Source organism: Lichenostomus cassidix, chromosome 1Aa (assembly GCF_008360975.1).
Source record: "Lichenostomus cassidix isolate B80296 chromosome 1Aa, HeHo_3.0, whole genome shotgun sequence".
In the NCBI taxonomy this organism is placed as follows: Eukaryota; Metazoa; Chordata; class Aves; order Passeriformes; family Meliphagidae; genus Lichenostomus; species Lichenostomus cassidix.
Window position 1 is genome coordinate 30,605,920 of NC_139480.1, and position 12,626 is coordinate 30,618,545.

Below are 12,626 nucleotides of genomic sequence, written 5' to 3' on the forward strand. Positions count from 1 at the left end.
TGCACAGTCTTCAAGGTGCTATTAGCATCTGCACTTAAGAAATGGCAAGTGCATCTTTAGGGATGGCCCCTGGCTGGGGGCCCCAAGTGTGAGCACTGTTAGCATTCCTGCATGATTATCTACTTGCCAGGAACTGGAAACAGCTGGAGAGGGGAGCATACCTTGCTGTCATGTTCTGCTTTTTCAGAGCCATGGTTATCATTAGTCATGAGATGAAAATTAATGAAAAATAGTGTCTCTGGCTTGCAAAAACTTTTGATTAGACATGTCTGTGAGAAAAATGTTGACTAAATGTTTCCACTTTGTTTTGCGAAGTCACATTGATTTAATTCTAAAAATGTTTTTTAATAAATGCTTTAAAAATTTAATCTCTGCTAAATTCTATTAAGTGGGATGGGAAGAATTTACTTTCTTTCTTTCTTTCTTTCTTTCTCTCTTTCTTTCTTTCTTTCTTTCTTTCTTTCTTTCTTTCTTTCTTTCTTTCTTTCTTTTTCTTCTTTCCTTCTTTCTTTCTTCTTTCCTTCCTTCTTTTCTTTCTTTTCCTTCTTTTCCTTCTTTTCCTTCTTTTCCTTCTTTTCCTTCTTTTCCTTCTTTCCTTTCTTCCTTTCTTTCTGCTAACCTAGTATGTAACTTAATATGCTTAAGTCATTCCAGAATGACTTTTGGATTAATGTACTTTTTGGCTAAATTGTGTTTGGAATTAGTGGCTCACATTTTAACTTTCACTGGCAGAAAGAGCTCACACATCAAGCCTTTAGAACCACAGCTGCATCAATTGGATTTTTTAATTTCAATTATCTGTATGTTTTTAGTTATATTTCATACAAATAAATGGCTTACTTCCTCTATTCTCACACAACTTTTAAAATTTGCATTAACTGAGCAGCTTCTTACTTATTACTGAAGTCTTGGGAAGGTATTTAGACTGTATACCCAGAACTGCAGACACTTTCCTGTTTTTTTCAAGATGCAGTGATCCCCAAGTAAGTTCTTTTAAAAGATATTTTCCTCATTTTAAATTTTTGTAGTTCTGACCTTTTCCTTTTTGCCTTATTTATTTATTTTTCTATGAAGTACATAAGATAACTGTAGCTTTGCTAAGAGATGATTTATAATTCATTAGCTTTCCCAGTTCACACTTCTAAAAGACTATGTCATCAGAGGAATTCCTACGTTTTTCCATTTTATTAATAATAGAGAATAATTTCTTAAACTAGTTACCATTTCCACCCTGGCAGGAATAAATGAAATGTGAACCCTGTATAAACTTTTGCAGTCTGGAGTTTTCCAGCCTTGGCCTGTTATGTATTCCCCGTCATATGCTCCTAGGAACAGAATCCAGATCAGTTTACTTCCTATTACATAATCCAAGTAGTTGTCACTGAGACTTAAGCATTAATAACTATTTCCACCCATGGAAGTCATGTGTTGCACGAGAATAGAAGAAAAATATTTTCCCAGTATGTGTGAGAGGATTCTTTTAGGGCAGGATTTAGACGAGTGGTAGGACATATACAAAAACAGTGGCTCATAATATGGGAGCAGAGAAGACAGCCAAGTGTTGGAATCTGATCACAACAGCCCAGAGTAACTTTGATAAAGTTTACAGAAATTAATGTCAGCAGAATTTCAGTTGGAATCTATTGCATCTTCCTAATGTCAAATATTCAACTCATAGATGAATATTAATATTATCTTCAGTAATAAATGAATTAAATATTGCCATTTCCAAATAACATGTTTATGTAAAATGAGACAAATTTAGATTTTGAAAATATTAACTCATGGTGCAGCCTAATAATAGGATAGCTTTTCCCATAATTGATATTTTTTCCTGCAGCTTAGTATCGAGAGAATGGTATTAAAATAAATATCAGTTATGATTGATAATGGAAACTCTGCTGCTTTGGAAAGATTATGCTATTTATTTTTCAAGCAATGTGCAATAGCTGTGCAGACAACTCCATTAACACTGACTTGAAACCTTAGTTCTTCCATTTATAAAATACTACAAATGCATGAATATATAACTTCCCACTTCCAAACATTAGAACTCTTCAAAACATATATCAAGCATACAGCTCCAAATTTACATGACTGCTGTTGTTCTGGGAAGTTTTCTTTTAAAAACATTTATTCAGTGTGAGTTTTAAAGAAGATGAGTGTGCTGATGTAGTTGAAAGGCTAATCTTACCAAAAATTTTTCAATATTCATCTAAAAAGTGTTAAAATATCAAGCATCTGTAGGTTGTAAAGCTGGTAACTACCATACTTAAATATCAGGGAGTAGGGCTAGAATTGAAGAGATGGTACAAGTGGTTAGAAATTAATTAATAAGTTTATCAATACTCTTGCAGTGCAGGGAGCTAAGACTGACTTAAAAAGGCTTTAGCTGAGCTTGTTAAAACTAGTTCTGTAATGGCAGGACAAAGTTTTGGTTTGGGATTTTTTTAAAGGTTGATTAGTTTGGTGGTTATTTTTTTTCAGGTCTGCAGAATTTTTCATCAACTTCAATCAACTTATTGTTAAAACTTCATTAATTCTTCAGACTGGATCACTGGCATTTTCAGTTTAGCCATCAACAATTCATTTCAGTGCAGTTCAATTTGGGTGGAGTGCCAGCCTCTTTAGGTTAGATTATTGACTGTCGTTTTGAAGTAATTAAAACAGAATTGCAATCACTTTGGTTGCAATTCATTCCACTTAACTCTAGTCATGTAGGTATTTAGTCATCCAGAGCAAGCTAGTCATATAGACTTCCCTTAAAATCAATGAAAAAAAGTAGTAACAGAAAACATGATGAATGGAAGCCCAACTCATGTCTCTATCTGGGAATACAGTAGTGATTTCCCAGAAGAATGTGACAGCATGACATAGGAAGTTTAAAATTAAAAAAAAAAAAAACAAAAACCAAAACCAACTAAAAACCCAAACCCACTAACAACAAATCAAATTAATTATAAATACTGTATTAATATTAGTTTTAACAGATTACATTAGTCATCTCACTACTGACTCAGCAATGCTCCAAAACTGATTTCAATGTTGTAATAATTCCAATATATTTACAATATAATTTTCTCGGAGGTTCCACTACTGTAAAAGCCTCACTTTAGCTACTGACTTAGTAATAACTTTTGGCCTTAGTGCAAATAGAATTTTAATTACACTAAAAACGTAATTTAAATGTTTTTGCTTTTTATAGGGCAGTATCTTACAGGACTAATTTCTGTGTCAGTAATCCTATTTTGAGTCCTCAAAGAGGAAAAAAGAAATTACATGATGGGCTTTTATTTCAGTCTTCTTGGTAAAAGTGAATTAGACCTTCAAATATAGTCTGCACTGGTACAGCCTGAGCTTGAATATTGTGTGCAGTTTTGGTCACCACAATGTAAGAAATACTCTAAAGTATTAGAAGGTGTGGTATTAAAGAGTCCAGGGGAGGGTAATAAAGAGGGTGAAGGGCTTTGAGGGGAAGCCGTGTGAGAAGCTGCTGAGGTCACTTGGTCTGTTCAGCCTGGAGAAGAGGAGAATGAGGGGAGACCTCATTGCAGTCTGCAACTTTCTTGTGAGCAGAAGAGGCGGGGCAGACACTGATCTCTCTCTGTGGTGACCAGTGACAGGACCTGAGGAAATGGCCTGAAGTTGTCTCAGGGGAGATTTAGGTTGGATATTAGAAAAAGGTTTTTCACTCAGGGGGTGGTTGGGCGCTGGAACAGGCTCCCCAAGGAAGTGGTCACAGCACCAGCCTGACAGAGCTCAAGAAGCTTTTGGACAATGCTCTCAGGCACATGGTGTGACTTGGGGTGTCCTGTGCGAGGGTAAGAGTTGGACTCAATGATCCTTGTGGGTCTCTTCCAACTCAGCATATTCTGTGATTCCATGAAAATTCCCATAGCCATCAGGAGCTCACATCTGTAATAATCTTTCTTTAGCTCAGCAAACAGTTTTTTCTTTAGCATCCAGTTATCTGCCCAGCTGATGCTGTTACTAAGAATCAGTCCATTAAAATGCTAGACCCTAAGAAGGAAGAAGCTTATGGGGATTGTTAATTTAATTTTATCTTGCAGCAAGAGCCTTTCCCTCTTTTCTGGTTCCCTCCATGAAGCCTGCCTCTACCAGTCTCCTAGACAGTTGGAAAAATGATGTGAATGTGTCTGCCTTAGATATGTGAGGGTCTCTTACTTTCCCACACTGTCTTCAAGCACTTGCTTTGTTACTGCTTCAGTGGGATGACAAGTACACTCCAGTACTGATTCTCAGCTGTAAATAACTCCATTCTGGTTTCATAGATGCGAATATTTAGAGCTAGTTCCTTCATCTGCTCTCCAAGAAAAAGAGAGTTTTTTTTCTCAATAAGCCACAGCTTTAATCTTAAAATACCTGTAGATATATTTTTAATATTGTTGGATATTTTGCTGTTAAATAATGAAGTGAAATAGGCTTTAAGTAAGTGTGGTGATTTCGAGGATTATTTTTGCTTGGACTTTTAACAAGAGTAGCAAATCCTAACATAAGCCCCATAAATACAATTTTATATAATATACTATATATAAGTTATTTTATTGTTACATAGAAGTTTGGAAAGCATTTACAGTCATGACCCTTAGATTCAAGCATATTGGAGAAACTTCACAAAACCCAGCATCCTTCTAAAGCAATATCTAGCCTGGGCACATTTTTGGCAACTTTGGTTTCACACAGGGTATATTTGTCCTGAAGATTAGACCCTATGGGAAAAAAGGCAGTGAAATCAGACCCTGAGTGCATCTTTCATCCACGTGGGTTTTATTTATCACATACCCCTCAGTTTCTGAATATAGACAAAATGAAGACTATTTTCCCCTTCAGGTCAATTAGCTAGTTCTTTGAGGCTAGGTACCAGAACTTATTAGGAGCTACTTTGCCTCCAAATCTGAGTAGTTAGAGCTAAAAGCAGAGAACAGACTCTCTTGGTACCTTACAGTCAAGAGGCTTTGTGCATCCTCCCTTTCTCCAGAAAAAAAAAATTTGCAAGTGGGAACAAAGCCTTCTCACAATACTAATGAGATATGTTTTTCTTCAGTCTGAAAACTGTTCCCAAGATAATGGCAATAGCTTTTAGAATTTAGTGAGGCAATACCATTTGATGAGATGGTACCTGCTATTCTGCCATCCTGCTTAGAACTCATTAAAGAGGAGTTAATGAAAATTGTAAAACTTACAGCATTTGAGCAAGGATCTTTTTTTTTTAAGAGTATAATTCTTATATAACTCATTATTTTCTAATGCTACTACAAAGTCATTTATTTCAAATACAGCAATATAATTAACTTGTGTTAAGGGTAAGTTGGAGCAGCAGACTATTCAAACCTATAAAGCAAACTTTGTACCCCACCTGAGCTCCTAACTAGTATTAAGAGGTACAAATAATCTGCATTTGCTACTTAATAAGATTCTAAAATACACACATACTTAAATATCTCAGTCATAACTCACGTCTTGTTTGGCCATTAGTCCATATCCCAGCTCTGGCATTGATCTGGGACAAGACTTAGGTTACTTAGTCTATTATCACATTTGTTTCCCACGTCTAAAAGTGGCAGATACTTCTCAGTCACCTCACAGGGATGTTATAAGACTGATTTTGCTCCTTTGCAAAGCTTTTTGCAGTTCTTGGCAAACTGTGTGGAACTGGAGTGCAGTACACAAATGCCAAGTATTCCTACTATCCTACAGCAACTGGGGACAGATTTTTCACATGCCAATTCTTTTACCCTGGGACAAATGGCTGCTGAGTCAAGTGGTGATGGGGCACATTGAGGACAAGGCAGACAAAATGCAAGCAGGAAAACAAACAGTTACTCTAATGTTGCAGAAAAACAAAACCAAAATTCTAGTAAAATCAGAGTCTCAGTAAACAAGACAACAATATAAACCCTTCTCAGAAGGGTCTTTGGCAAGCTGTAATACTGATAGCTGATTCTTGCACCTGGTATCTGTAGAATATTAATGGAGCATTGGTAAGTACATGAGCAGTTTGAACAGGTTGATTATAACTGACTGAAGTCAACAATGCATGGTATCAAGATACATTATTTATTTGTAGCATTTGCTCTTAGTTTGACCTTGTTGCTTGATTGTTGCTTTTTTCCTTTTTTCTTTCTCCCTTTTACCTTTCACTTTTCTTTCTCCCTCCCTTCCTCCTTCCCTCCTTTTCTCTCATTCTCTCTTTCATTTACTAGTTCTCATATGGCTAATTAAGTTTAAATGTGCTGAAAACTGCAATAAAAATGTTGCATAGCAGATGTTGTAAAAGTACCTTCTTGTCTTGTTTCTCTCCTATTATTTGTTAGTAGACACATGCAGCTCTTATTACAGTAAGCTGTGTTCTTGTTCACTGCTTACATAAATGGGATTTATACAGGAGAACTAGAAAGAGCTTAGGAGAAAATCCTTGTGCACATCTGACTCAGGCTATGTAAAGGCTGAGCAATCTGTGTATTTGACAGAGAGAAGTGAGATTGATGGCTTAACTCGGGACGCACTCCAGTCACTATTCCCCTGCTGCTTCCCTGGAAGAGGGCAGGCAGTGTTCCTCACCCACTGCATGCCTATAAAGGCATAGGTACCAGCAATGCTCTCTTGCTAGCTTTAACCACATGATGGAATTCATATGACTGACTAAAAACATTGGTGGTGACCTTTATTTACTCAAGTGCTGCTTCTTTTTTCTTCTTTTGGTCTGGTACTGTGTCCTTCACATGAAATCATCCCACTTGTTTTTATGATTTCTGCCATATTTCTTTTTATTCTATTCAGCCCATAATATCCTCTAAGAGTTCAGAAAAGGCATTTTGCTTGTCACTGCTTCTTTCCTTCATTTTTTTGCATCTTCCTTTATTAACATTGGTATCTACTCATGTAAAATCCTCGGTTTTTTTGGTTGCTAATGGATTTTGCACTTGTCTTAATACTACCTATACTCCTCAAATCTTACTAGTTAGGCTTACGTTAGAGCTGAGTATATGAATGGGTTAGACAATCAGCAGAGATTCAGTTACAGGGATTTTAAGTGCAGATTTTATAGGAGAATACTGCTTTAGCTCCTGTGCATGTGTGGTATGTTTGAGATGCTGCATTTAACGTTTGTGAGAAAATTAATTCTTATTTTTACCACGGTACAAACACATATTTATTATTTTTTTCCTCTTCACGTTCTATTAACTGCAGTTAATATTGGCCATGACGATCATAAAGGAATACCAGGGAAGCTATTATTAGCTCTACGTTGTGGGATAAACAGGAGGTGTGAGATACAATGATCCAGGCTCTTCTTCGTGACAGCGTAATGCCCAGTGCAGGTTGGCAGACAGGACCATGCAGTGGCCTTTGCACCAGGTTGGCTCTAGGCTAAGGCACAGCAGCAGCCACTGCCCCTTTGCTTGTCTCCTTAATACTCCCTTAATTTACTGTGAAGCTTCTGAAGGGAGGAAAGCACAGAACTGTCAGAGCCTGTTCTTCTACCCTAAAGGGGTGGATATAGCAGGATCTCTCCAAAGCGTTCATTAGTGACATTCAGGAACCTTCAACAATGTGGTGGCTGTGATTTTTCAAAGTGCTTTTGTATTATTTTTAGGAAAAGGAGTGCTTCCTCAGTAAATTGATAAACCCCTTCCATTTTCATGAAGAGCAATGTGTTGATGTTGTTTGCCATTAGAAAAAAATTATAATAGCGATAGAAGTGTTGTCATGTGAATATTAAATATGAAAACAAATATGCTCAAGCCTTTCAAGTGTAAGAAAACAATAGTTAACCTTTTTTTAATGAAACAACCAAAAGTTTTCTCAGATGAGCAGAACAACAGCTTTCTGAGATAGATAGCAATCTCTTGTTTACTTCCACTTAACTCACAGAAATAGAATTCTGCTTTTTATGCAAATTTGAGGTTTTGTGCTCTTGAACATGGAACCGATTATTTATGGTCTAAGTTACAGTGGACTTTCTGAGATACTCTTCCTTCTAATAGATCCTGATTAGCAAAAACAAAGCAGTATTTAATGGTTTTGACAAAGTTAAGTCTCAACAACCAGAGTTGTTTCTGTTTGTCCAACTTGTTCTAGTGGCAGGCCCAGATTTTCGTCTCTGAGTTTTGTAAGCAAACTAATACTAAACTGAGACTGGGATAAGCAGAAGCAAAGTACATATCAGAGGTTCTTTCTGGACATGTGTATAAAAAGATTTATATGCTCTGTGTACAGACCAATAGATACCTATTGCTGCCTGCTGGAAATCTCAGTTATATGGTGCAGAAGCCAAACTACCTGGGTTTTTAAAAATTTTCCTAAAAGCCAGATGTATTGGTCATTGATTTAGCTTGCCCCAGAGGTTTGGCAGCTACATCAGATTCTAGCTGATGTCTACAGTCAGTTTCAGTGAAGTGGAGAATCAGAAGTACACTGGGTTTCTATCACAGGGCTAGCCTAGTGATAGGTAATCTTAGAAACAACACTGCTTGTTTTGTGGCATATATTGCATGCAGTGCTACGTGGCATTTGTCCTGAAAGTACTCCAGGCACTATCCCAAGAGATTAGTATAAGCTGACACAGTTGGTTTTTTTAGTATTTGTTAAGGTAATCATCTCACTCCCACTGCTAATGCAGTTTACTGCGAGAAATTGGAATATGCTGTAAGTGGCACAGAAGAAATCATGTAGAGACTTGCTGGTAATCATAAGCATAACAGCAACCTACTCACTGTTATCATCCACAGTTTTCAGTATTAGTATGTCAGGAGACCAATCAAGAGTAATAAGCTGCCTAAATGCCCAAGAAAGAAACAGGGAGGAAAGAAGAATTTGCAGTTCATACTGTCTGTGTAGGCTGGATTACACAGAAAAAACCACAGTGGACTCCAGTTTGGTATTTAATAATAAAGGAATTAGAGTGGAAAAAACCTCTGGAATAAAAAATTGATTTTCACTGCTACATATTTTCTAAAAAGGTAATGCAGAATGTAGAAAATTTAAGGTTTTAGATATGAGGATGACATTAATATGAAATTTATTTCAGGCCTTAGCAGTTTTATGTGGCTTTCCTGTGATTTCTTGAGCTTCTGGAATGCATTGACTACACCTCTCAGAATGTCTGTAAGATATCATTCTGGGGGCAGCACTTACAGTCAGTTCTAAATTAGAGAAGAGCTTTATTAGTGAAAGGCTTCCTGATGTCTTCTGACACGTGGAAACAGAGCAAAATTAGTACCATCAAGTCCCACCTTTTTCCTGCAAATAATATCAACATCAAATAATATGAAGATGAAAATCTTAAGAGTACAATATGGAATTTTAATATTGTGTACTTATTTGATGGATACACAGAGAATTTTAAGTCTCTGCTTAGAACCTGCTTTTCAGATGTTTTCAATTTGTTCCTCTCTGTTGTTGCTGATTTTGCTGGGGTACCAATAAATCTCACTAACAAAAGGGAATTTTGTTATTATTTAGGTGTAACTTTTTTCATTGTTTCTTCTCCACACTGTAGATAGTAGAGCTACATAAATTAACCCACACAAGCTAGTCACTTTGCAATTAGTGACTAATTGCAAATACACCTTCAGTGACTGAGATCAGTGATTTGTAACAGTTGCCACATATTGACTAGGCTATTGGAAATATTCTTGCCACCTGTTTTTTTGCAGAACAGCTTTTGCTTCTAAACACAGGTATTCTCATTCTGTGCTCCCATGAAATCTGGAAATTGGTCTTTGCTCTGAGGATTCTTTATGATCCCTGCAGATGACTATTGAATTCTGTAATTGGATATGGAATAAAGGGAAAAAAAAATTAACATCCTGTTTCTTTCCTTCTTTTTCAGTCCAGTTGGCGAAGAGACAGAGACTAAAAAATGCCACCTGCAACAGGAGCACCAGATTACCCACCTCCTGATGGAGGCTGGGGATGGGTTGTGGTCTTTGGGGCTTTTATCTCCATTGGATTTTCCTATGCATTCCCCAAAGCCATCACAGTATTCTTCAAAGAAATACAAGAGATCTTCCACACGTCATATAGTGAGATAGCTTGGATATCATCGATAATGTTGGCTGTCATGTATGCAGGAGGTAAGACATTCATGAAATTAGTAAATAACATTGTTCGTTTGGGTTTTTTTCGTGTGGTCCTAAAATGTTTTTTCTCCTTAGGGCCTTTTCTTTGTTCCTCTGCCTAGTTCTATTTTGCAGTCTTTCCCTAAATTCACAATTTCTGTAAATATAACTTTCCAACAAATCAATGCCCAAGTAATTTCTTCTGGGTCTAGAGGTAAATTTGGTCAGCTTCCACTGCTTTAATGAGATCTCTCAGTAGATCCAATGATGAAGCCTGATCACAGAAAACTGTTGTGGCAATGCGGGTTCGTTAGTCAGATACAGGTATTCCTCTGTAGACAACGGGTTTATATCTTGTCCTTATTTGTCCTAAACTCCTACTTTCCATTTAGGTCAAGAGTGATGTTTCAAACATGCCATCTGTATGACAGCTAAGACACAGACACTCTTATTCTTAGAACTGAACAGTGAACTTAAATTCTCTGATACCTTTTTTCTTGTAAGCAAGCGAGTAAAGAACAAGACAGATGAAAAAGGATTTTAAAGTATAAAGCCATGTTTAAGAACTAAGTGTCAAATCTGCTTTACAGGCTTTTTGTCTGTCAACCCCATAGATTAACTTGTTAAATTCTGCTTGGTTTCTTTGTTTTTTCAGAATTATTTTCATTTTTAAGTATTGGTGAGAGCTAGCTGATGCTTGGGTAAAACACTTACTCAGGCAGTCCAGAGGTGTGAATTACATTAATTCAGGTAACAGATCTAGTTACTTCTTTTAATGTTATGAGGTAAGCACCTGGAACATCTGACTGTTTGCACTGATGGAGCAGTTAAATGCATACATTTATAAACATGTGTGTGTTTATGAATATATACATATGTGTATGTATGTATATTCATAGAGATTGAAAACATTGTGCTGATAGCATACTCATATTGAAACTCTTTAATCACTGAAGAGCATCACCAGTATTTTTCAGAAGTGTTATCTGTGTAATAGCAAAATAGAGCGTTATCAGGTCCATCAAATGATCTATTGAAGGATGCTTGAAGTCTCATTTTCACTGTGGTAATTTTTTATTTCTTATTTCAGCCTACCTAAGTGTTGACATATGAGTGGCTCTAGCTTATTTACCAGTCAGGGAAGTGAGGAGCATGCACACAAAGAGAATCAGGCTACCTGGATTGCTCTCTCTAGGTACCTCTTTTTCCCCCTCTGAGTATAATAATGAAGCTGGAGCCAGCATAGCATTAGTTTTAGCACCTCAGGTAAATATTTTTCAGTTGATGGACTAGAAAAATGGATCTTTTTTCAAATTCTAGTAGTCACTTAGACCTTATGAAGACATCTTGACAAATGGTATCAATATCAACAAAAACATGCTGTTCAGAAATTTTGATACTATTTTTATTCGTATACTAGTAGAAAATCATAAGTTATTCATATGCTAGGGGAGAAATATAAAGGATTTTATAGGACCAGTGACAATTGTCAAGTGATTCACCAAAACTCACCAGGTGAAGAAAAAACTTGATGCAATCAAGAGTGGAGTAAAAGTGGGTATATCTCATCACCTTCAGGTCCCCTCTACCAATATAGAGCTTTCTTGAGGGTGCATCAGCACTTGCACTTTGGAGTGTACCTGTGCAATTGTGGAGGGCTCTGAGCAAGTGCTGAACCCATCTGGAGCATGGGAAGAACACAGATGTTTGTTTCTGCTTTCCATATGCTATGACTTGCTGACCTGGGCTCCTTTAACAATGTAAAGCAGGTTTGCTGTATAGTGCAGCTGCTGTTCTGTTGTGTTCTCTGCATAGCATTTAATTTATGTAATTTCTCTCAGGTCAGAGTTCATCCCAGTTTTATTAAGAGTACGGATGCAAATCTCAGGATATTTAGCTCTGGTAGTTTTTATCTGCAAGGTTAAATGTGCGCATTTCCATATTTAATGCAAAAGGTTCAGTATTTTTACCTTTTCCCTAATACTTTGACTCTTCTGATTAACAACTACTATCTTCACTTGTAAATTGACATTAAAACTACGAAATTGTTTGCTATTTGTTCTGCTAACACCTACCCTATTTACTACGAAGGTTATCAGCACAGGAACAGGAGGCAAAGTTGTTTGGATATCTTGTTACAGACTCGTGGTTTTAAAATGCTGAGAATGACGACCCTGCCTGATATAAACACTCTTTGAAGCCATAGCTTCTCTAGGACCACTTCCTAAAAAATAGCCCATTTAGACAATCACTGGCAGAATATGAAATAGCAATCCGGAAAAACATTTCAGAAGGAAATCACTTCATTGTTTTTACTGTCTGAAGGTGGTTTGATTCTTCCTTCACATTTGATGTGCTTTAATGTTAAATACACGTTCAGGCCACAAGTACAAGGTGTATTGTTTACTATGAAGTGTGATACATACATCTGCGATGAACACTGTTCATCATACTACTAATTAAGGTAACCTGAAAACATCTAAGATCTGTCATCCTCATTACAGCTTAGCATTCAACCTATTAATCATCACAGTGGGGTCA

The 12,626-nt window shown here is 36.7% G+C and overlaps 1 protein-coding gene across 3 annotated transcripts in view; it reads left to right on the plus strand.

Annotated features, from left to right (window-relative positions):
* Positions 1 to 12,626, plus strand: part of SLC16A7 (solute carrier family 16 member 7) — a 79,946-nt gene that overhangs the window by 36,914 nt on the left and 30,406 nt on the right. For 2 of the 3 annotated variants that reach the window (XM_085043972.1, XM_085043986.1), the window contains exon 2: positions 9,857 to 10,100. In XM_085043972.1, the coding sequence (XP_084900098.1) occupies positions 9,887 to 10,100 (214 nt within the window). In that variant the 5' untranslated portion in view covers positions 9,857 to 9,886. Of the gene's footprint in view, positions 1 to 2,487; positions 2,632 to 9,856; positions 10,101 to 12,626 lie in introns of all 3 variants that reach the window. The other variant, XM_085043979.1, reaches the window with a different exon arrangement.